The 24,031-nt window shown below is 46.6% G+C and overlaps 1 protein-coding gene and 1 long non-coding RNA gene across 2 annotated transcripts in view; one reads left to right on the top strand and one right to left on the bottom strand.

The window, feature by feature from the left end:
• Positions 1 to 2,296: 2,296 nt before the first annotated feature.
• Positions 2,297 to 2,936, bottom strand: LOC148592440 (uncharacterized). The gene is made up of 3 exons (XR_015913937.1): positions 2,842 to 2,936; positions 2,699 to 2,740; positions 2,297 to 2,343 (listed from the first exon to the last, which is right to left on the bottom strand). It is a non-coding gene; the product is annotated as an uncharacterized LOC148592440 (long non-coding RNA).
• A 7,058-nt stretch (positions 2,937 to 9,994) lies between these two features.
• TARBP1 (tRNA guanosine 2 -O-methyltransferase TARBP1) overlaps positions 9,995 to 24,031 on the top strand; it is a 35,109-nt gene continuing 21,072 nt past the window's right edge. Inside the window, exons 1-12 of the mRNA XM_088534903.1 lie at positions 9,995 to 10,796; positions 11,644 to 11,741; positions 12,508 to 12,577; positions 13,517 to 13,665; positions 14,095 to 14,147; positions 15,230 to 15,327; positions 15,979 to 16,114; positions 17,127 to 17,223; positions 18,140 to 18,229; positions 20,000 to 20,138; positions 21,448 to 21,544; positions 21,849 to 22,024. Of these exons, the coding sequence (XP_088391029.1) occupies positions 10,004 to 10,796; positions 11,644 to 11,741; positions 12,508 to 12,577; positions 13,517 to 13,665; positions 14,095 to 14,147; positions 15,230 to 15,327; positions 15,979 to 16,114; positions 17,127 to 17,223; positions 18,140 to 18,229; positions 20,000 to 20,138; positions 21,448 to 21,544; positions 21,849 to 22,024 (1,996 nt within the window). The 5' untranslated portion in view covers positions 9,995 to 10,003. The remainder of the gene's footprint in view (positions 10,797 to 11,643; positions 11,742 to 12,507; positions 12,578 to 13,516; positions 13,666 to 14,094; positions 14,148 to 15,229; positions 15,328 to 15,978; positions 16,115 to 17,126; positions 17,224 to 18,139; positions 18,230 to 19,999; positions 20,139 to 21,447; positions 21,545 to 21,848; positions 22,025 to 24,031) is intronic.

Genomic DNA, 24,031 nt, shown 5'->3' with positions numbered 1-24,031 from the left:
GGCAACATCCAGCTGACTATAAAAGGCCTTATCAACTTCCTCATCCTGGTCAGGTGACCTGTAGCAGACACCCACACAGTGTCTCCCACATTAGCCTGCCCTTTAGCCCTTACCCACAAGCTCTCAACTCACTCATCCTCCACTCCCAGGTTGAGCTCCATGCATTCCAGTTGCTCTCTCACATAAAGAGCAATTCCACCATCTCGCCTTCCCAGCCTGTCCTTCCTAAAGAGCACATAGCCTTCCATGGCAGTGTTCCAGATGTGTGAGCTATCCCACCATGTCTCTGTGATTCCAATGAGATCATGATGCTGGGACCGCACGCAGATCTCCAGTTCGTCCTGCTTATTCCCCTTGCTTCGCGCATTGGTGTATAGGCATTTCAGGGAAGAATCGAGTCTGCAGGTTTCCCAGGAGGGGTGAAAGAGGACCGTCTATAATAATGTCCTATCCTCACTTGCCCACTGCCATACTCCCGCTGGATGCCATCTGACTTTGGCTGTGTGGTACTGATTGCCCTGTCTGTGTGACACTCCCCTTCCCCCCTTCTCACCTAGTTTAAAGCCCTCCTTAAAGTCCTAGTCGACTGAACATGAGCCAGCAGTGTGCCCAGGTGGCCAAGAAAGCCAAGGGCCTCCTGGCTTGTGTCAGGAACAGTGAAGCCAGTAGGACCAGGGAAGCGCTCGTTCCCCTGTATCCAGCGCTGGTGAGGCAGCACCTTGAATACTGTGTTCAGTTTTGGGCCTCTCACTACAAGATAGACACGAAGGTGCTGGAGCGTGTCCAAAGAAGGGCAACGAAGCTGGTGAAGGGGCTGGGGCACAGACCTTACGAGGAGTGGCCGAGAGAACTGGAGTTATTTAGTCTGGAGAAGAGAAGGCTCAGGGGAGATCTTATCACTCTCTACAACTACCTGAAAGGAGGTTGTAGTGAGGTAGGGGTTGATCTCTTCCCCAAAAATCTAGTGATAGGACAAAAGGAAATGGTCTCAAGTTGCATCAGGGGAGGTTCAGGTTAAATATTAGGAAGAATTTCTACATGCATAGAGTAGTCAAGCATTGAAACAGGTTGCCCAAGGAAGTGGTGGAGTCACAGTCCCTGGCAGTGGCAGTATTCAAGAAACGTGTAGATGAGATGCTTAGGGACATGGTTTTAACAGGTGGCGTGTTGAAGGGCTTACGGTTGGACTCAGTGATTGCAAAGGTCTTTTCCAGACACAATGATTCTGTTATTCTAAGGACTGCAGCAGGCTGCACAGCAGAAGGCACAAGAGGTACTGGAGGAGGGGAAACAACAAAACAAGAAGACAAGGAGATAATGTAACTTTTATTGAGATTGACCAACAAGACCAAGGGAGCTTCTTTCACGTGCTCCTATTGCAGATAAGCACTGTCCTTACCAGCAACACTGCATTGCCTCCGTTGGCCAGGGAAGGAATGCTGTGCCTGTAGCTACAGGAAAGGGAGAGAAGAAAGACAAGAAGAAAGAGGAATCTTTTAGTAGCCAGGAAGGGCAGGATGGGGGAGTTGCTTCTCCCTTGCTGCCCTCCAAGGGCAGGCTCCAGGGAGGCACACAGCAGTGCTGTAGAGGAAGCCATGCCGAGCATGTGCAGCTCACACCAGCTCCTGCTCTTCTCTGAGAGCAGGCCCCATCCCTGATCTGCCCAAAGGCCTCGGAGCCTCTGACTAAAGAGTTCCCGCTTAGCCTTGTTTCCCAGGCCTTGCTCTTTGCTCTCACTGAGACCGAGGGTGACCTTGCCAGAACCGCACATTCCTGATTCTCCCCTTGCAGCTCCGCTCTCTCCTGGGGGTGCTCTTCTGAAGGCAGCTCTGGAAAGCAAAGCCAGAGGTTGCACGCTGTTTGGCTTCAAGTCCTCATTTGAAGCCTGACACTTCTCTAGGGAGAACAAGAGCCAAGGAATGGGCAGGAAAGAGACTTCAGGGAAGGACAACACCAAACGCTCCAAGGCAGCTGAGAGCAGCCCCTAGGCTACCCGCTCTGATGGGGCTGGCTCCTCTGAGCTCACTGATGTCTGCGGTGCTTTTGGGGCAGCGGCTCCCAGAAGGCCATTCCCTGCAGTGCGTTTAACAGCCAGGGCTACCCCAGGAGCTTTCAGCAAGCCCACCTTGAGGGAGAAACCCCACCCCGGCAAACCGCCATGAGGCCAACTTGGCAAGTGGCCTTTAGGCAAGGGCACAGAACACACGGAGAGCCAAGCTACCAGGCATCTCCCACGGCAGAAGGCAGCTGCACAGGGTCTTTCGCAAACTCACCTGTCGAGTTGCCAACTGTTGTTTCCTGTAGAAAGTCCGGGAGCCGGACCTGGTATTGCTTGGCCTCGGCCTGCGAGAAACGGGCCCAGGTTACAGAGGCGCCCTCAGCAGCACAGGGGCCCTGAGCAAGGTGCTTCAGCCAGGCCCCGTGTGCAAGCAGGGAGAAGCCAGAGCTGCTCAGAGAGCTGCCCTTGGAGGAGGCCCTTGGTGTGGAGAGGACAGCGCCTCTGTGCCCCACGGTGCTGCTCCCGGCCAAGGCCTTGGCTGCAGCCGTGGCCAGCGCGGCAGCTCCCACGCACGGCACCTGCGGGGCCCCCCTGCACTCCCAGAGCCCCCCCAGCCTGCAATGACACCTCCGTCCCTCCCTGCCTCCCTCCTTGCCGCCAGGAGCCGGCCAGGGCCGGCGGGAAGGAGCCTCTGCTCACATCCGCCACGACCAGCTTCTTCACCGCCTCGGCAGGCAGCCCCTAGGCAAGAGAACAGAGAGGCGCCGTGAGCAGCTCGGCCCAGGGGCTCTCGGCAGGGCCAGGGGCTCTCTTGGCAGGGTGCAGAGCCCGGCCGCACTTACAGCACTCGAGAAGCGGACGGCCGTCATGAGGAAGTGCAGGGAGGGCAGGCGCGTCACCCTGGGCCCCTCGTCTCCTCGGCTGGGCACGGCGGGCATAATAAAGGAATTGCTCTGTGAGCCTCAGGCCTCCCTGCTCCCTCCCTGCTGCCCATCCAGTGACTCCCGCCACCCTGGTGCAGGAGAGCGACCCCCTCACGCCGCTCCTGCCTCCTCCAGACGTCTTCCACGCGGGAATGCGGAGCGGCAGCTCAGGCTGCCCGTCCATGGCCGCACAGAGCTCTGGGGATGGCTCCGTGCCCTTGGAGCTCCTTCCCCAGCACTGAGCCCGACACCGCTCTGCCCGGGAGCTCGGAGCTCGGCTCTGCTCTGGCTGGCCCCTTCCCCAGCCCACGGCCTCATTTCTGGGGGCAGCTGCCCCTGGAGCCTCCAGCACCCCCAGGCCCTGGTGCCGCCCACGGGCAGCTGCATCCCCTGGCAGGGCTCACCTGAGCATGGCCTGCAGCCAGCGCTCCTTCACCTCGTGCGACCTGCAGAGCACGGGAGAAACAGCCTCAGGCCCGGCTGGGGCTCCCCCTTTGCACACACGCAGTCCCCAGCACGTCTGGCCCGTGGGGCACCGCTCCCAAGGGCTGAGATACCCCCAAGGCCCCCGCTCTGCCCCCAGCAGTGTCCCTGGGCTGAGCAGAGCCACAGGCTGTGCAGGGTGCAGGAGCCTGGCCTGGGTGCCCTGCGCGGGGCTCGGGCGCCCTTCCCTGCCCAGCTCCCCATGAGCAGGCGCCTCCGCTCGGCTGCAGACAGGGGCTCGCTCACACAGCCGGGAGGACGCGCGAGGCGCCCTGGGCTCCCGGGGGCTTGTGGCTGAGCTCTGCCCTTCCTCCTGCGCAGGAGGCTGCCTCCCTGCCTCCCTGCCTCTGTCCCGCACAGGCTGTGCCTTCAGCGCAGGGCAGGGCCCAGCACTCACCAGAAGGTGACCACGCGCGCGCCGCCCGGCCACACGAGCAGCAGGGTGTTCTGGTGGGAGAGGCTGAACGGCTCGGCCTCCTGCCACTCCTCATCCTCCTGCCTCCTCGGCGGCCTCTTGCCCTGGGGCTCGCTGGGCGCCTCGTCCTCGCCGCACAGCAGCCACAGCTGGCTCAGCAGCACCGTGTGCTGGAGCCACAAGGCAGCGCGGCACCTGCCGGGAGCAAGAGCAGGGGCTGCCATGGAGGGGGCTGTGGCGGGGGTGGCCACGGCAGTCTCCAGGGCAGAGCCATGGCAGGGTCAGAGCCTGGGGCAGGAGAAAGGAGCCTCCTGCATGCCCAGGAGCCCCAGGAGTCCCGGCATGGTGCTGGGCAGCGAGGCAGCGACGCTGGCTCAGGCCCTGCGCCCCAGGGCGCTGGGGGAGCAGGCTGTGGCGGGGAGGGAGCACGGCAGGGGCTGCTGCTCTTACTTGGCGCTGGCCACAGCGACGGCCTCCGGGAAGAGCAGCAGGTGCCTGGGCTTTGCCCGCCGGTGCCGCATCACCCACGCGTGGTCGCTGCGCAGGAGCCGGGGGTCCCTGCGCGACACGCAGCGGCTCAGCGGCGACGGGGGCCCAGAGGCTCTCCTGCTGCGTGGCCCGTGGCGGGCGCCTGGCGCCCTGGGCTCTGGCTGTGGGTTGGGAGCGGGGCCATGAGTGGCCCTCCTGCTGCAGCATTTTGCCTGCCCCATGATGACTCGGGCAGGCAGGAACAAACTGGTGAAACCATCGATGTTCGGTACCAAAAAGTGCCACAAAGCCGGGAGCCTGTGTCTCCCCACGCTGGCACAGCACCGAACTGAGGGACGAGCACCACTGGCCGTGGCTGAAGTAACAGCGGGAGCCCCCAGGGTGCACTGTGATGCGGTGGCTGGGTCGATGACAGCCCGGGGGGTCCCCATCTGAAGGCAACTTTGGAGGGGTTCTGATCCAGGGACTGTGGGAAGGGAAAGGGGAGCCCCTCCAGCCACCCTGGACCCCCAGCACCTCTGGATTTCCATGGGTTGCTGTGGGAGGGCAGTTGGTGGGGCTGGGACCCTGCTCAAGAGGCTCTTCCACAAGCTGCTTTGGAGAGCTTCCAAAATCCGGAGGAAGCCTCTCAGTTGCCATGTGTTTGCTTTAACCCAGGGCTGCTGGGTTAAACCTTTAACCCAGGGCTGGATTTGCCCTCATTGTGCACAGACTCTGAGGACCCTTCTCCTCTTGAGGCATGGGGTGGCTGCCCCAAGGCTCTGCCACAGGCAATGGGGCTGCCCCCTCAACACCACCTTCAAGGTGCTGTCTGCTCTTCCTCCCTGCAGGTGTGCTGGCTCCTTCCTGCTGAAGCACTGAGTGCACTTCAGCCACCTCTGGGCACTGTGCGGGGACAAGGAGGCAACATGCAGGCGGGAAGATGAGGAGGAAGTTTTTGGCCTCAAATGTGCTAACAGCCTCCTCCTCATGTAGCCAAGCAACAGCTGCATGGTCACTTTCTAGCGAGCCTGAGGGCCTGGAGACCCCAGAGCTGCAGAAGAGCCCCAAGGCTCTGAGGCTTGTTTCTCCTCCACACTGCAGGTCACAGGAGGTGGAGCTGTGGCTCAGCGCAATGATGAGGTGAGGCCTGCTCAACAATGCTGATGCTGGGCATCCAGGCTGCTGGTGCTGGAGAGCTGCTGAGGGAGCTGCCCTTGTGTGCATTGAGCTCCTTGGCAGAGCTGCCAGGGGACCTGTGCCCAAGGGGGCCGGGGGCCGTGCAGAGAGGTGCTGTTCATGAGCCAGCGCTGTGGGCAGGTCTGCAGGGGGAGGGTGGTGGAGGAGCTGTGATGCTGTCAGGGCTGTGAGCAAAGAGCCTGGCAGTAACTAAGCCCTGCCCTTGTGCCTGCCCTGTGCCCAGCAGGAGCCTGGGAGACCAGGGGACCCGCATCACCCGCCTGGCCTCATTTGGGCAGCTCGTTGTCAAGGCATTGGCATCTATGGCCCTGTAAGTGTCCTGGGCTTCTTGCTGCGCCCCAAGTGCCCAGGCCTTTGGGGAAGAGCCCCATGCCCAGCTGCTCATGCCAAGCCTTTGCTCTCTTGCCCAGTCAGTGTCGCTGAATGCCTGGACCGTGTAGGCGCTGATTTTGGCAGAGGTGAGCGGCTGCTCCTGCTGCCCCGGCCCTTGTGCATGCTGCCATCTGGTATATGTGTTTCAGGAGAGGAGGGTCAAAGGCCTGGGGACCGCAGCCGCTGCCCAATGGGGCAGCCTGGAAGGAGCTGCCCACGCTAGAGGCAGCCCACGAGGGCAGCGCTGCCCTGGGCCACGTTTGGGCACCTTGTGCAAGGCTGAGCTTTCTTGGCATGTAGCAGCCCCCAAAGTACCCGGGGTCTGTGGCCTACAGGGCTGGCTTGTGTGTGGCCCCCATTGCAGCCCTTGCTGCTGCAGGGTCGGTCTGTGACCTGGGGTCATTTCTTGCAGACTGGTTGCATGCAAAGGGCTGCCCTGGTCCCAGCAGCAACTCAGGAGGGACCCTGCCATGCAGTCAGTTTGTGAGCTGGGAAGAGCTGCGGGGCAGCTGCCCTCTCCCTTAGCGCTGGATACAGAGCCCTGCTCTGCAGGTGGCAGCGCACACAGCTCTGCTCCCACTATTGAAGCGGACTATTGCTTTCCTCTTGGTAGCAGCTTGCAGGCCTACCGAAAGGAGGAGGTCCATCCCACGGCCATTTGCTCGAAGACACAGCTCGGCCAATGGGAACCGCCCAGAGGAAGTGGAGTCTGTCCTCTGGAGTCCTCTCTTTGGGCAGCTTCTGGACAGGGTTTGCAGGGAAGAGGGGAGCTGGGGTAGCCAGTCCAAGTACGGCAGCCACGCCACTGGGGACTTGGCTTCCACACGCACTTCTCTGCAGCAAAGCCTGAAGCTCAGCTCCCATCACCAGTGGCCTTTCTGCACCCCAGGAACCCTCCACTTCCCCTGGCAGGACCTTCTGGCCATATTGTACAGGGAGGGACCTGCCACTGGGGGCGTTTTCCACATCGAGGATGGACAGGAGCTAAAGGAAGCCCTCAACGCAGGACGCAGTGTGGAGCTGGAGAGCAAGCCAGGGTGCCTCTTGGCTTCACCTAAAGGTGAACTCTTCTGCCTTGCAGCTCATTCCTCTTCCTCGTCCCCTCCCCTCCTCAGGGAGGAAGGCTGCAATGCTGGCGTGGAAGGGAGGCTGACAGGCACGAGGTGCGTGTCTGCACTCAGCCAAGCCTGTGCCAATGGAGCAGGGACTCGCACAGCTTGTGTCGGGGTCATGCTCACTTTGGAGAGCAGGGAGCTGAAAGCCAGCTGCCTCCTGGGGAGCCCAAGTGCCGTGGATGTCCCTCTGGGCTCAGGGCTGACGCGCAAGGCCTCATCTCCATACGCTGGCCTTGCAGGATTTCCTGCGCTATATCCCCTCCACGCTCCTGTCGACAGCCCTGTATGAGGGGTAGATGCTGCCTCTGGAGAAGGCAAGCAAGGAGCAGCAGACTGAAGTGCTGAAGGAGTAAGTGTTGCAGGCAGTGCCAGTGCTCTGGAGTGCCGAGGAGTGCTCGGGGCTTTCTCTGGCCATGGGCTGGTTCCCGCAAAGGGCCATCATGCTGATACTGCACAACACAGCCCCGGGCTTCAGGGGCTTTGCAAAGCCTGCCAGCAGGTCTTCTGACAAGCTCCCCTTTGCCATGCTGTCCATGTCCTGTAAAGCAGGCACTGTGCTGAGACATCTGCCTTTTAGTCAAGATCTTGCCCTTCCACATCTTGCACTTGAGCCTCTAATGGCAGCTGAGCTGTTGAACATGTGTAAAGCAGTGACAGAAAGCCGGGCCCTGCTCTCTGTGGAGGATGCACCATCTGTGGGAGTTTACCTGGGACTTCTTGCTCACAGCCAGAAGCAGCGGCCACTGCCTCCTGAATCAGGGCGCGCTGTGTTTGTGTTCACGTAGGGTGGCTGACCAGCTGCCCCAGGCAAAGCGCCTCTTGCTCAAGACCTTGCTTGCCTCACTCCACCACATCAGCCAGAGTGCAACCACCAACAAAAGGACCTCCAGGAACGTTGCCATCTGTCCAGGCCTGGACAGCACGTTGCCACTGCAGCTACAGGTGCAGATCAGCAACAAGGTGTGTGGAAGTTGCCAGGTACCTTCCCACTTTGGGCCATAGCTGAGCCAGGCCCATGTGTCCCACAGCCATTGCAAAAGTGAACTGCAACAGCAGCAGTATCTGGGAGTGTGGGGGCCCTCTGCTTGGAAATCTGCATCCTGACAGGCAGGGCTCTTACTGCAGCCGCAGCTACTTTCTGTGTTTTCAGCGCCAGTCAGAGCAAAGAGCATTCATTTTTATGATCGCCATTATGCCTTTTCTTTCCCTTTACTCCATAGTCACCCATTATGCCTTTTCTTTCCCTTTACTCCATAGTCACTTTTCTGCTTTTTTTGTTTTGTTCGCCGCTTTATCTTTCCAGGCAGGAGCTCCCCTGCCCAATCTCCCGCTGGCTTAAGTTATCACCCATTTCTGCTTTTTGTCTGCTAAGACAATCAGCAGTAAAATGGTTCAAATTTAACTGCTGATGTCTAACTTCACATAATAGGGCTTTCGAGTTGGCACCTCCTTGTGATAAAGATAAAAACAAGGAAGAATTCACACAACAATGCAGAAGAGTAAAGCACCTGCTTTTCTACTGAGTTTCAATTATTTGTGTGGATTTTTAAAGCTTCGTTTAGTTAAGCACCAGGTAAGCCTGAAGAGTAGACTAACATTGTAATAAAGAAGGGATGGCCTCCTTGGGAGTTTTTCAAGCCTGATAAAAGAAAAAACGCACAAATCATCGGGGTTGAATGCCACAAGTAAGAAATGGAAAGATTACTAAATAAAGTCATGACAGCAAATGAAAAAGCAAAGAAAATGGATAATGGTATGAAAGAGATTTCAACTGCAAGCATCCTATTTACTATTTTTATGCATCCTGCTCATTTCTCCTCTCATAAATGCTTTCATGTGTATGAAATGAAGTGCTATGGTCTACATTTAAGTAAATGGATCAGTTTGGACTATGTTTGTTTTCTTTTTTTTTTTTTCTAGATTATGTATATTTAACTGAACACATAGAAAAGGCTAACGCATATCCAAATCATGCTAGTTAGCTAACTGGTTTAAAGTAAATCCTTTCTTTTCCTATAATACATAATGTATACAGTCACGGTAGAGGCCCACTTTTAATAAGAAGCTTCAGACATTTTGCAGTTGGTAGACTTGAAGATATTGAATTTCTAAACATTAGAAATTTTCTGGGTAGACAGAAAAGGAAAGAAGTATGTATACACTGGAGGGAAAGATCAAATGTATCTTAATCTGAAAATCTTCAATTATTCCTTCTTCATTAGATACTTAAGAGGCCACAGTCTTGCCAAAGTAATCCCCATGTGCTGCTGCTCTGGGAACTTCCTATCCACTGCTTTGACAGGACCAGGTTGGCCGTTTTATTAAGGCCATGTCTTCCAGACTATTTCTGGTATGATGATTCCTAAAGTGTTTTCATGGGAACGGCATAATCTGTACAGTGAATAAGCAATCACAGATGCTACACTTGATCTTAGCCTAAAGGCTAAGAATCAATGCTTAGTGGGAACAAGTTTGTTCCACTAAGTTACCCTTTGGCTAAACTACTGGCTATTAATAGCAAATTAAACTGCATCGGAGCATCTTCTGGCTCTGATGCCACCTGTACGCATGCAAGAGACTGTGGGGACCAGCACTGGTCCAGTGCCCAGAACATGTCCCACTGTCATTTGAGACAGACATAGGGTCTGCAGAGACCAACGTTGTTTCTCCAACAACGGAGAAGAGCAGGTGCTGGCCATTTTATTCAGTTTTGCAGGTATATCTATGCAAGCGTATGGCGTGTGAGCTTGTCACATAACACAATCACGACGCCAGAACTTTCCGGCTCCTTCTCCTTCCAAAGCTTGAGTGACGGCCACATAACCCCTGCAGCTTTTTCCACAGGAGCTGCCCGCCCTCCCTTCACCCCTGACGGGCCCGGGAGCTCCGCTCAGCCCCACCGTCCTCAACCGCTCAACGGCCGCGCGGCCAAACCCCAACGGCCGCCAACGGTCGCCGCGCCGCGCGCCGCGCCAGGGCGGCGCCAGCGCCCGGCGGCGCCTGCGCAGTGGCGCGCCGCGGCCGCAGCATGGAGGTGGTTCTGGCGGACGCGCTGCTGGCGCGCTGCGCCGACCCCTGCGCGCTGCTGCGCGCCGTGAGCGCGCCGCTCTCCGCGGAGCGCGCCGAGGCGCTGCGCCTGCTCCTGCAGCGGCTGGCGGCGGGCGGCGCGGGCGAGGCGGAGGCGGAGGCGCTGCGCCGCGCCGCCTGGGAGGTGGCGCTGGAGCGGTGCCGGCCGCTGCTGCGCGGCGGCGGGGAGGCGGCGGCGGGGGGCGCGGAGCGGCTGCGGGTGGCGCGGGCGGCGCGGGGCGCGCTGCGGCACTGCGTGCAGCTGTGCGGGGCGCCGCTGGCGGCGCGCCTGGCCCGCGACGCGCTGGCCGAGCTGGCGGCGGGCGGCGGCGCCGAGGCGGCCGTGGAGGCGCTGGCGGCGGCGGCGCCGCGGCTGGAGGAGGCGGCGCTGCTGGAGCAGAGCGTGGCGGCGGCGCTGGCGCTGCTGCGCGAGGAGGGCGCGGGCGAGGCGGCGGCGCTCGCGGCGGCGCGGCTGCTGCCCGCGCTGGGCGCCAACGGCGCGGCGCTGCGGCGCCTCTGCGACGGGCTGCTGTGCGGGCGCGGCGGCGGCGGGGCGGCGCGGGCGCTGCTGGCGCTGAGCGCGCTGGGCGAGGCGCTGTTCGGCGCGGCGCTGGACGCGCGGCGCTGCCCGCGCTTCTGGCGCCTCGTGCAGCGCGGCCTGGCGGAGCGCGACGGGCTGTGCCGCAAGAGGGGCCGCTACCTGCTGCAGCGCGCCGTGGACGCGGCCGCCGGGCAGCGCGCCGAGCTGCGCTGCGGTACGGCGCGGGGCGGGAGCCTGCCTGCTTCTCCCCATCCTTAGGCCTTTTCCCCTATTATTGTTATTATTTTCCCTCTTATTGCACTCGTAGGGGGGTGTGGGGAGGCCTGACTTGGCCCTCAGTGGGCAATGAGAGTTTTTTCTCTTTTGCCTTAAAGCATTTTTTCTTAGGAACATCTGGGGTGGTGCAGGGGTTGCGTGCACACTGGCATGGGTGCATTGCCTTCTCTCAGGAGCATGCCTTGGCTATGGGAAAGCTTAGCATGCCTTGTGCACTCAGAGTGCTGTTGTGCATGAATCTTCTGAGCCTTTTTTTATGACAAACATGGCCAGGCAGGAGCATTCTGCTCAGAGATCCAGTATAACAAAAAATGTTCGACAAGAAATCTTAGCATATGACAGACACCCCTGATGGATTTGCAGTTGGACTTACTGATCCTTAAGGTCCTTTCCAACCGTAATGATTCAGTGATTCTGTAAAAGTTAGTGTTGGCTCCTGCCAGGCCTGAGCACAAGTTTTGCGCCCGGCCAGTTTCATTCTCCCTGTTTTGAGGGGTGGGTGAGAGGGGAGCCGCAGTAGGGTGAGTCCTGAGCTCTGTTGTAACGTTTTGCTTTCTAACCAAATGAGCTGACTCAGAAAACACAAGGGCAATGGAGTATGTTCCAGCAGTTGCTATATATTGGACTTGCTGAAGCAAAGTTTGTTTTTATTTCTGTAGCAATGAGGCAGGGAATAAAACAAGGCTCGCTCACTGCTTTAGTCAGGATTTTGCACGTAATCTGTTGCCTAAATGGTGCTACAGGAACTGTGTTTAAATAACCTTTTTTTTTTTCTTTTCAATTAGAATCAAGTCTGTTTTGGTGGTCTGTTGAGAAGAATGAAACACTTCTGGAGTTTTGGGAAACTTACATTTTGATAATGGAAACTTTGGAAGGAAACCAGGTAAGGACATCTTAAAATCTATGCTTATGATACTTATGTGATTCATTATTTCTACACCGTAAGTATTTATTTAGATAAAGTCTGTTTGTTTATAACATTTAAGGGTGTTTACATACATTAAGGGTATTTTTTTAATTTAAAATAAAGTTTGTAACATGGAGCATGTGTCATTTGTTTGGAATAAATTTACAACTTTCATCTGTCTGAAACTATTTGTTTAAAACAGTGGATGGAATTAAGAAAGGAAAACCGGGATTTTGACTTGTTTTAAGGCTGTGGGTACCTTGCATCTTCAGGTTGTTGGGGAAAACTGGGCTATTGTGCTCATTGAATTCTTTCAGTAGAGGGCACTATATCCTTAGAGTAAAACACTGTGAAAATGATGTGGCTTGGCTGAAAATCTGGTGCTTTTGGCAAAGAGTTTTATTTTTTGTTTGAAAGCCCCATGTTGCAGTTTCTATGAATAAATTCATTAGCTGTTAGGAATTTGTATTCCTGTGTAACAGTAGCATAAAGGACGCAAAGGTAAATATATATGTTTTTTTAATTTAGTGCTGAACTAACATCTTAACACGCAAGTGCTGTGTACCAAGTCCTAGGATCAGTTGAACAGACATTGGGTCAGAAAATACATATGTATTTAAATGTGATTACAGTGCCAGTTAATTTATTAATGCTCTTGATAGTAAATTCTAGCCCATGATTAAATGTTCAAGGTTAGGCTTGAGATGTAAACTGATGATGTAACATCTGATTTACGTTTCAGATTCATGTCATAAAGCCAGTGTTACCAAAGTTAAACCGTTTGTATGAGCTTGCCATATCAGAGAAAAAAGGTAAGGCACAACTCTTCTCAAATGTATTCTGAACATTAGACTGCGAAGTTTGGCTATTTACTTTCTCTCTAGTTTTAGTGGCAGCTCTTGGTTTTGTTTTGTTTCTCAAATCAGCAGTTTTCTGGATGATCATGCCATCATTTGGGAGTCTGTTCTGTGCGTAAGTAGCTTGGCAAACATGCACTGGAAGGACATTCTGCTCAGGGATCCAATGTAACAAAAAATGCACAACAAGAAAACATATGACAGAATTACTTCCTGTAATGAAATCATATATCATGAAGTATTTTTCTGTCAACTGAGACAAACAAAACGGTCTCTGTCCACTGTGTTTTTTTTTCTAGTTAAGTTAATGTGAAAGCAACAGAAGCCAGCGATTCGTGGGCTAGGTTTTCTGATGAAGTTATCTGGACAACTCAGAGAAAGAAAAAGGAGAAAAACAGAAAAAAAACCCAAAACTTGGGAGTAGAGGGAAGGAATAAAATGAGTGCTGAGGCAGCACAGTGAAGAATATAATACAATCTTCTATAGAGCAAAATGAAGCACATCTAACTAGATAGTACAAGTTGTTAAAAGTTCAGAGATTTGTAGAGTAGAAAGGTGATTAACTGAGTGTTGGAGGTAAATAAATGATTGGGGAAAGAGCAGTTGTAGAAGAGGACACGTTTTTCGTATTAGTTAATAGTTTTACATTACAATTACTGAAATAAGTTAAAAAAAAACAAATATTTGTCGTATTAGAGATATTTTAGGATATTTTTATAAATCAAATGCTTTTAGTCATTCTGAAAAGTGTCATGAGCTGTCATGTTAACTAGGATTATCAGTAGGCTGGGTGTTGGTTCAATGCATTTCCTTCAGGTTTACTGCTACAAAAAACAGCGTGCTACTGTGTCACTTGTTTCTCTGCTGGTTTAGAAGAATTTGCTTGTGTTGCAGGTTGCTGGTTGTTTCATCCATCTTGGCACATGTGCATCTATAAAAGAATGTTTGAGAGCGAGAATAAAACATTGATGAAGGAAGGCATTCTTCATTTGCTGGAGCTTTTTGAAACAAAGTATCTTCCAAATCCACTTGAATTTTCAGAGGTAAGGATGCCTTTCCTGTCACTGGCCAGAACAAAGATATTTTAACTTGTGGTATCTATTACATTATTACCTCAATAGTGCTGATAGGAGACAAATTCTTTTAAAATGCCCTTACATTTAGCTGTGTGGAAGTGAAAGTAATACTTGAAAGTGGCGTCAAATATAAAATTATTTGGAAAAATGGCAGCCCTTGTAGGGATACTTTTTAAAGTGCAGTCATTTATCCCCCAAGTTTCAAACTAATTCTCTCCAATTGAAGCTGGCACCCTGTTTATTGAATTTTTTTTGTCACATATGAAAACCTTGAGATGTAGATGGCAGCAGGGAATGTTGATGCTTCAGATTTCTGGAGCCTCTGAACCTCTCCAGAACTGTTGATTGTTTTTATTGGACAAAGTCTTAGCTGTTGTCCTTGTTTTCTTTTATCAGTTTGTTATTGGACCACTAATGGATGCCCTCTCAGAAAGTTCTCTTTATAGCAGGTAAGATATTGATTATTAAATATATTATTGTAAATCAGGTGTAGTAATGTTGATTTCAATATGTTGATAAAATCTCATATGAAGCAAAATACTTCAATATACAAACTATGTTTGCTAAATTTCTTCATAGGAAGAAATTTTCTCAGGAAAGGTGGGTTGCTGTGAATAAGATGAAATGGGCTGAATTTCATCCTATCAACAGCAACATAAAGATGCCTCAAGGTCCCATATCCACAGTTAAATATCCCAGTTAAAATATTTTTCTGGAAAAAAGGTCAGATGTAATAAAAGAATAATTATAATCTAGTGACTTTTTATGGTCTCTGAAAGCATATATCTGAAAGCAGGTGAGAGGTACGCGTTTGGGTATAAAGCGAATATGCAAAGTTGTTACAGTTAATGTAATACCTGTCTCAGGACTGTCCTAATCTATAATAGTTAAGAGATCTGAGACTTCAAATACAATGTGGGTGATATCTATCCGTCTTGTGGAATATTTCTTGAATCATTGCTTAAAGCTTGTTGTGCTTTTCTGTAGTTTTGTTTATACAGGCCTTAGAATTTGTTTCAGAGAGAAGTCTGTGCTTCTTGGCACACTTGTATAGGTAATTTGTCTTCATTGCTCCCCTAGCCAGATTAAGCACATTCCCTCTGCTTATGATTACCTTGTTGCAGAGGCCTTTGTAGCCAGAGGCCTCTAGCGTGCTGGGGATGCTCTGCATCAAGTGTAACTGGCAATGCAGTTTTTTATGTGGGCTCAGCATGTGGTACTCTCAATAGCAGGTAGCTTTACTTGAGGCTGCACCTGAAAGCCTGAGTGTGATGATGCCACACCACGTCCCTGTGGCTGCCCAGGGAGATGCTTGCTGTTGGGACCTTCCCAAACCTCCCTGTGTTTGCTGGATGCTGTTGTAAAAATGGGCTGTGAAGAAAGCAAGCTGATGCCCTGCATCTGTATGCCGTAATGGAGCAGTCTCTGGAGTGAATTAACTGCTGAACCACCATTTGCTTTTGTTTAGGGGCAATCATAGTTGAGGATGTTAACATACAAATTGTGTATTTGGTGTTTTAAAACCCAACAGGACACCAGGCCAATTAATGGGAGCCTGTCCTCCTTTAGGATTGAAGTTACAGAAATTCTTGGCCACTTACCTCATGCTCCTTCCAGATGAAGAAAAAGGTTTGTTTCAATTTCATGCTGGGTTTGTTTCTTTTTTTGTTTTTGTTTCTAGTAAGTCAACTAGAAACCATGGATCCATTTTTCATGTGAACATTTAACATTTTATATTTCATGTAGACATTTATAAAAATAAAGCAACCTTTTCTGAAAAATTCAACTACTGGAATATGGCTGAAATATACTTAAAAGTAGAAGGTACCTTTATAACTTTTGTTTAGTATTTATCTGGCTAGCAATAAAGTGAGTGTCTTCTCTGTTGTGTGTTACTGCATAATAAAATGATGTTATTGTGTATGTTATTATGTAATAAAATACACTGTATTTTAAAATTTCATAAATAGGTATTTGATTTTTTTTCCCTTACGCTGTAAGTCAAAAACAATTTGTAAGCCTCCCTGTTTCAAGGTGGATCTTGCAGAAATGATCCTAAATGTGTAGTGTAAATGCATCATAACATTTTATTGCTGGTGGCTTTGTTATTTAAATACATGGGAGAACAGGAAATCACTCATTTCCTAGTATAAAAGCAGAAGTCTATACTGAATCAAGCTAATCTGATAAAGTATTTCTGTGATACTAAAGGCTTGCTGCACAGTGGTGCTTAATGCTGCAGGTTTAAATTTGTATTTTCTGTTTGCTTTTATTTTTAAGGGAGGTTCCTATTAAAGTTTATTCAGAAGATGACAAGTAGGCATTGGTGTGCTGTCCCCATTTTGTTTCTCTCTATGGCGCTGGCATATATCCCTGCATGTAAAGTATTGGGTGCTGATGGACTTCATGCTCTAAGGTAAAAAAGTTTATTTCATTGGGTTGTTACATAATACATAAAGGGAAATGTGCTGAACAGCTACAAAACCAGGATTTAATTCATGTACATTATTTCTGACAAGAAGTGGTGGTTGCCTGTGACACTAGAAGGTTCTCTCTCCTTTTTCTTATGTAGTTTACAGAAGAAAACAGTTTAGCAACTGTATTTATCATAGCATGATTTAATACATGTTTTGCATTTTACTCATTTGCCATCACTTTTTGATGTCATTTTTCAGTGGTCTTCTGAAGTTCTTGTTATGGTTTGTTCTTTACTAAGTATATTAACTATATTTTCTAAGTATATTAAAACCTTTTTATTGGAGCTGAGGTTACGTCAAAAGTCAGCCCACAAAATCGAAACTTGAAAGACCTGTCAATAAAAAGCTAGGCAAAAATTTTAGGCGTACATGTTTTCAGTAATACCTACAGCGTTTCCTAAGTGTCCTTTGGTTTCAACAGGTAATAGAAATCAAGAATTATTGCAGTATAATCAAATTCAAACTTTGAAATAATGTTTTCCAGTGGTGTAAGGGATATTGGAAAAAAAGTAACTTACGAAAAGCAAACAGTGGATCAGTGTTTAAGTCAGCTATGCTTCTCTTCTGTAGAAGAACATGTAGAGTTTCAATTGTGTTCTAGAGTGAGAATGTGATGGCATAAATGCTCCTATATATGTGAGAAATGGAAATGCAAGTATTTAATTATTAGTTATACTACTAGCCATGTGAATGTTAGGATTTTTACATGTGGATTTTTTTCCATTTTTTGATCTCGTTAGGTATATCTTTATCCACATTTTAATTTCATTTTTTGAATGGAAATTTAGAAATAGTCTTGGTTTTGGATTGTATGATGTTTAGGGTAGAAGAAATGTTACTCTTTCTGGAATATTTAATAAATACCATCTAACATGTTGAAAATGTTTATCAAAATATGAAAATAGTGAAAGAAATATGTATTTTCTATGGTGCATACTTCTGTGTTTGCAGAGATGTCCTACAGTGTACTATGATTACACATCAAATTTTGTTGCGGGGAGCTGCTCAATGCTATCTTCTTCAGACGGCTATGCATTTGACAGATGTGGTGAGTCTTTCTTCCTGGGATAATAACTTTCTTGCTAGTGAAATGCTAGTAATCTTGCAGGCTGAACGGTGTATAAATTCTTATGCTAAATGAACCTGGAACAGCTGATTTTGCTGGATTAGTGATTTTGTTAGTGACTACTTAAAAATACAAAAATCTTTGTACTGCTTAAGTATTAGTGAGCTTGTGCTAACTTTGTTTTCTTTAAAATTCATTTTTCCTTTCCACTTCATTTACTCATTTGTATTTTGGTGCATGGTTTCTACCACTAGTTCTACTACTTACGTAACCGCGTTCTATCATGATGTTCGTTGCATAAGCTTGAGTTTCAGCAGGTAACAAAATTAATTTCTGAAGTACCTAAGAGAATAGAGTACTTGCAATAAGAGAACGGTAAAATCGTCGTTGATGTTGAAATAGTAAGAAATTAGTTGTTTAGTAATCAGACTGTTGGTGTTTTGATTCTTACACATGCATTTTTTTTTCTCAAATAAGTAGACGGTCAGCATTCCCCTTCAATTACGGATTTCCATGTTATCTCCTTTGGTTATAAACATGTCTGAGCAGAATTTCCTATCAGAAATAGAGAAATAATACCTATTAGTGACTGAAGTTGTTAGCTGTGCATGTGCTGTTAAAAGACATCATCAGTGGATAGCATTATTCTTTCAGTGGCTTGTTAAATTTCAGTAGGTATTGGTGTTGATACAATACTTTATAAACTTGAATTATGTTCTTTGATGAAGGTAGATTGACACCTAAGAGGCAAAATAGGAACCCGTTCTATGGAAAGGAAAAGGTCAATTTCTTACTTTTGAACCTTTGCCAGATGAAAGCAAATATCCTTAGTCCTCATACAGGTGTTACGAGTTGTATATTGTTTTGACAACAATTGTACCTTGATCGATTTCTTTAGGAGAAGGTTTCCCTCCCAGAAGTGGCAAGCTTTCTCATGTCGCTTAGACCAGAAGAGTCCCTAAGGAGAGATACTGTGTTATGGATGGAGGTGAGCTGAAGCTCCTTTTCTGTTCATCAGGTATATTCCAGCACCTATACAAATGCAGGATTCGTTATTGCTAACTTAATGTTTAAACTAGGTAGCTACTATCTATTTGTATATTGCACTGATGCATTCTGGAATTACTGGATGTGATAAGAAATACTTTATTTGAAAACTGTGTTTTTTAATGGTACAGAGCAGTTAATGTTAACCCTCAACAAGTTATTCGGCAGACTCAAAGCAGGAGAAAGCAAGTTGCAACACCACAGTGGGTGAAGGTGGGGGAGGGGGGGATTTGGCCTTTTCTGTCTACATACTGAAGTTCTTGATTTTGCAGAAGAGAAAACCTTTTTGAGATAGAGTAGATTTTTGAGCAGCGCAAGTGCTGGGATGTTTTCCTGCAGTGCTTGTATGCACCAGTTTGTTGTGTTTCCCAGCGGCCATGTCAGCATTGCAACTGTTGGGTGTAGTCATATTCAAAGGCAAATCAGAATCAGTTCTTCCTCAGAGTTTTGGTCCCTTAGTACTGGTCCTTTAAGAGACTTCACTGTGTTTATCACATTCTTTATCTTCTGCCTCCTTTGCTGTTACTGTAGGAACTAAAGTCAGTGTTTGGTAATCGTGTACTGGTCTGTGTAATCTCTCCTGTTAGGGATCTATGCTTACTCCTCTAGATGGTTGGTAACTTCATGGAGAAAGTACAAAGCAGGGCATCTTGTGGAATCCACAGAGCCATGACTTGGGCTTCTCTGTCTCCTTTTATTAAGAATACAAGCTAGATGCAACATACTTAGATGAAGTCGCTCTTGTCATCAGATTCTACAAGCAGTTATTTCTGCATATTATAGTTTATTTTATATATTCTTTATAGCTACTTCTTTCTCTGTTTCTCCCCTTTCTCTTCAGCTGTCTTTTGTAAAATTTCACTTGATGGAAAAGAACAGTATTTTCTAAGTTTGATTTTATCTTTAGAGCTAGAACTGTGCATGTTTTCTCTTTCTCTTATTTTTGAATGTGCTCTCTGAGATAACGTGGATCCTGATAGTCTCTGAATGGGCCAGTATAAGTGCCAAAATTTTGTGTAAGAGCTGCCTCTGATTTGCGTGTTGTTTAGATGAATCCAGTGCTGGCAGGAGTAACACTCATCTCCAAGGAAAAGCTGTGCCTAGCATGTAAAGAGAGATTGAAACACACAGGAATACATCCTCTGAAAATTTAAAATTCACTAAGGTGCACAGTGGTGTGAGAAAGTGCCAAAGAATAAATCTTCAGTTAGAGGATACACTAGAATCAACTGAATAAGTAGCCATACTTTGGGGTACAGCAATTTGTGATAGAGTGATCTTGCATAATGTCCTCTTGTTATGAATGCTGTATATGTTATCTAACAAAGTTGGTTTTAGCAAAAGAGTTAAATATATTTAAAAAAAAAAAGTGTAGCACTCGTTAGGTAATACTTAGTCATAGAAGTCCTATGTGGGATGAGTTGGTATTTACCAGTCTTGCTATTTGTAAGAATTTTTTTCTTTATATTAGTAATAGTAATCTCCTTGTTTGAGTACTCTGAATTACTCTCTGGAAGAAACTTTTTCTGTATTAAAGGGAAGTAGTGTGTTAGGTTTCAAGGTAGCTCGAGTGAATACCTGTCAAAATCTGACTTATTTACAATTTTCCATGTCTGACAGTGCTTTAATGTATTGCTCTTATGTTGGTCAAGTTCAGTTACTACAGAGCATGCAGATATGTTTAAATAGTAACATACTGGTTTTAATTTAGCTTTGCAGTTGGCTGCTGGTGAATGACAGATGTTTCAGAAAGTCTGTAAACTGTGATTTTGAGTGTCAAGAGATGTCATCACTGTGTTTATATGTACGCAGTCTTGTGGGAGAGTACCTTAAGACACCAGCACCTGAAGGCAAGTTAAATATTTAGCAATATTCATCTATTAAGTATTAAAAAATTATTTAAAAATATGAAAATCCTTTGTTTTTAGAATAGTAATGTTTTCATTTTACTGTTTTATATCTAATTTGTAGTATCCTTGGTTGATAAATTGTGCAAGGACATTTTTCATCCTCTGCTACGTTTTAGATGATTATAACTTCAGTTGATCATTTTCCTTCAGAAGAGAAATACCATGTTGTCTGTGTTTGGATCATTTGTAATTTGTGTAGTTCTCAATTATTTGCTATTTAAATACTGCAAAATTGGCAATTTATCAATCAATATTATCAAATCAAATGTTGAAAAGATTTTTTTAATGTATACCTATAGAATATGGAAAAACTAGGTCAGAATTTTCTAATGATGAAAAGCTTCAAAGATAATGCGGCCCAAGAAACTTTGCCTGATTATGGTCAGAAATGTTGTAAGCATTTTTTTACTTATTAGTATTTCAAAGTAATTTGAGTATTAGAAATTTTGTCAAGTCTTCTTCACGGAAAATGTGTTTTGTCCTTTGCCATAGAATTGTAGATAATATTGGCAAACATCTATCTATTTCACCTTTTAAAAATGGTGCTGGTAACTTTCTAGTTTCATATGCGTCTTAATTTGTAAGCATAGGTTGATATGCATCCTTAGTTTGTAAGCAGGTAGTTGCAAAAGAACGTATATATACCTGCCAAGACCAGCTGCTTTGTGCTGGACCTCCAGAAACTGTTTTGATTTGTAAATTGCCAAAACTTAACCTACCAGTCAAAATCAAAAACAGAACAAAACAAAAAGCCTTGTGTTCCTCTATAAAAGACAAGTCACAAAAGAAGCTTCAGTTCGTCATGTTTTATTTCCTTTTACAGAACAGTTTTAGTTCTTTATTTAGCTTTTAGCTGGTTAAAATGACAGCTGGTGTTTCTAAAGATGCATAGCAGAGTTGTGCTCTTGCTTAACTTCATTTGAATGCCTTGCTGTATTTCAAAAAGTGAAAGAGATGTCTATTGAGAGTCTGCCACTACATTATCCAACACATTGCTGAAAATTGATTTTGATGTAGAGACCAGTAGACCAATATCATCTTTTACAGGGCATAGAGAAATGCAACTGCTTTTGTTCAGTTTGTATTTAGATAAAAGAATGTCAAAAATTAGCAGTAATGTTAATGATAACATTAGTTATTGTTTTCATACTAATTATTGTTAGTAAGTTATAAAAGTAAAACAAAAGCTTAAAAATTAATATGCAGATATTTTTAAATTCTGTGGAAGCCTTAAAATATCTTTAATCAGGAGAAAATTGCTCTATGCCTGACTGGTTTGAAGCTAAGCTTGTTGCAACAATGATACTGTTGGCTGGAGATGTAGAAGAGATGAGGAATAAACGCAGGTAAGTATAAATACCTTATTTTACAACTCTTTTTCTCAATGCCCCTCTGTCTCCTTTCCCAGGGTCTGATAAAAGCCTCTTTGTGTCAATCCGTTTATTTCAGAAGACTTTGGGTTCTGAAATATGCTATGAAGACCTCATAGCTGCTCAGAGCTTGTGTAACTGTGGCTGCAACTGCTACTGGGTAGCATTCCTAAAGATATTTAAGTGACTTAGAAACCTGTGTCCTATTTCCGTAAGTGACTTCAGCACTTAAGTTAGATACTTGGAAGAAGATTTTCTGTTAATTTTTTTTTTTGTGTAGTGGAAAAAGCAACATAGAATGGATTGAACTAAAGGCTTACTTGAACCCTCTTCTGGATGTCTTGATGAAACTTGGCAGTAATGCTTACATACCAACACTGAAAACAGATAAAAGCCTACAGCTTCTGTTGAAGTTATTGCAGACTCGTTCGTTAAAATGTTCCAATCTGCAAGATGGTTAGTGTTACCTTCAGTATACTGTGTCTTATGTTAACTGTAGTCTAATTAAAATCAAGGTATTTACTGCTTTAAAGCTATGTTGTTAAATTAGTACTAGCCTAGAAGTAATGAATGTAAAAGTTGACAATCTGGCATATCCTTTAGGAAATTAAAATGTGGGTCAAATCGTACGGGGGCCCTTTTGAAGGTGTCTCAAGGTATGGGAATTCAGAAGATGGATAATATCTAAGAAAGCATTCATCACCATTAGAATTAGATTTACAGTTTATATGAGTTTGGAGAATATGAACAAGCTGCAAAGAGTTACAGGCCCATTCTTTGCCAACGTACAGATTCAGTAAATCATTTAGAGGCTTCAGAAAGAAAGCAGCACAAATATCCTACCTAACTTGCTTGCTCATGTCAGGTTCTGATAAAGCCTGCCATAAAGCAGTCGTTATGCACATATTCTTTTTTGAGTTGACTCCCAAACACTTTTTTTTTTCTCACCTAGTGCTGTGTAGGCTTGCTTAGGTCCTTTCTGGATATTAGGCATGATTCTTATGGCACGCTTAGCTTGCTTGATTTAGTTTGATCTTGGCTAAAAGCAAAGACATGTCCTCTTAAGCACAAGACTGTTCATGTGATGTTTAAGAGTTTTGCAGCTTCAGCTTGCAGCTTTTTCAGGAGTGCTCAAGCAAAAGTTACAGAGTCCTCACTGCTTTTTCTGTTGAAGCTTGGTTAGTTTGTAACTAGATCAGGTTTAGGAATTTTTCATGAGAGCAAGTGAAAATCGCAACATCATTCTCACAATGCGGATGCTCAACTGGAAGAAGAGTAATCTTGGCATTTGACTTTTGTTCCCCATATTATTTTTGAGTTTTTCTCAGTCCAGTGGTTTTAATACATGAATTTCAAAAGTAATTAAGGGATAGGATCCACAGATCTAGAATATTAAATGAAGCCAGTGACTGCATCCCAGTTTTGTTAAGATGTCCAAATGCAGTGTTGAAGCAAGTGCCTAAGCTCATTTTTAAAAGTGCTTTACACAAAGACAGGCACCCTTGAGTTCTAGCTGTTGGGCTGAAATTTTGAGCACTTGTTATACAGGCTGTTAGAGGTTATATTGTGATATGATCTCTGAATGCAAAAGCAGATTAATTTCAGGTGAAACAAAATTGAAAGATGTGTGCCAACTGCTGGTGCATGTTCAGACCACAGTACTGGACTACAACAAGCCTGAAGCAAAAGGCCAAAAAGCTTACAGAGCGTGTGTTAGGTTTTTAGCACCAAGTATTTTATTCTGTAAATCCTTTTCTTTAGTGTCGTATGCCTTGCTGAGGTAGACCTGATAAATTTTGATGCCTAACTTATCATTTTAAGTTCTGCTGCTGGAGTTGTTAAGGTGCTGTAGTGCTGAGCAATACGATAGCTTGTACCTTTTGAATGCCCCTGTAGGTGCTCTACTCAGCTCATCATCTGCAATGTCTTTCAGGAGGCTTTCAGAGTTGGACTTGTAACTATTATATCCTTTCATGTTGAGAAAATTTAAGAAAAGACATGCTTGTTTATTTCTTGCGGTATTTCCATGCTTTTCCATTCTGCACTGGAGAGCCAAGCAATAAATCTTATTTCCTGAGGTGTGAATTGACCATCAGGATGATAAAATAATACTGTAAAATTCAATTTTTTTTTTTGCCACATTGATTGAAAGATGATGAGAAACCCTATCTGTCAAATGGAAAAGGATAAAATGAGAAAGAAGAAGAAGAAAGTAATTTCTTTTAGCTTGTAAAAGAGAAGAACTAACAACTGGTAAATTGTTTATGTAAGAATACCATAATGGTGATATAAAGCAACAGCATAAGATCCTGCTGTATGTACTGTTGTTTGTGGTCGCTGTCTTAAGTGTTTTTTTTTTTTCTAACATTTTTGACAGCATTAGGCAGTTTATGAATTGGATTTTTTTCTGTCTTACATTTAGTGAAGAATTTTTGAGTTTTAACTGCAGGATACTATTTAGTG

The sequence above is a fragment of the Tinamus guttatus genome, unplaced genomic scaffold, assembly GCF_059628265.1.
Source record: "Tinamus guttatus ecotype Peru unplaced genomic scaffold, ASM5962826v1 Tinamus_guttatus_pri_ptg000601l, whole genome shotgun sequence".
In the NCBI taxonomy this organism is placed as follows: domain Eukaryota; kingdom Metazoa; phylum Chordata; class Aves; order Tinamiformes; family Tinamidae; genus Tinamus; species Tinamus guttatus.
This window is presented reverse-complemented; position numbering and strand designations above follow the sequence as displayed.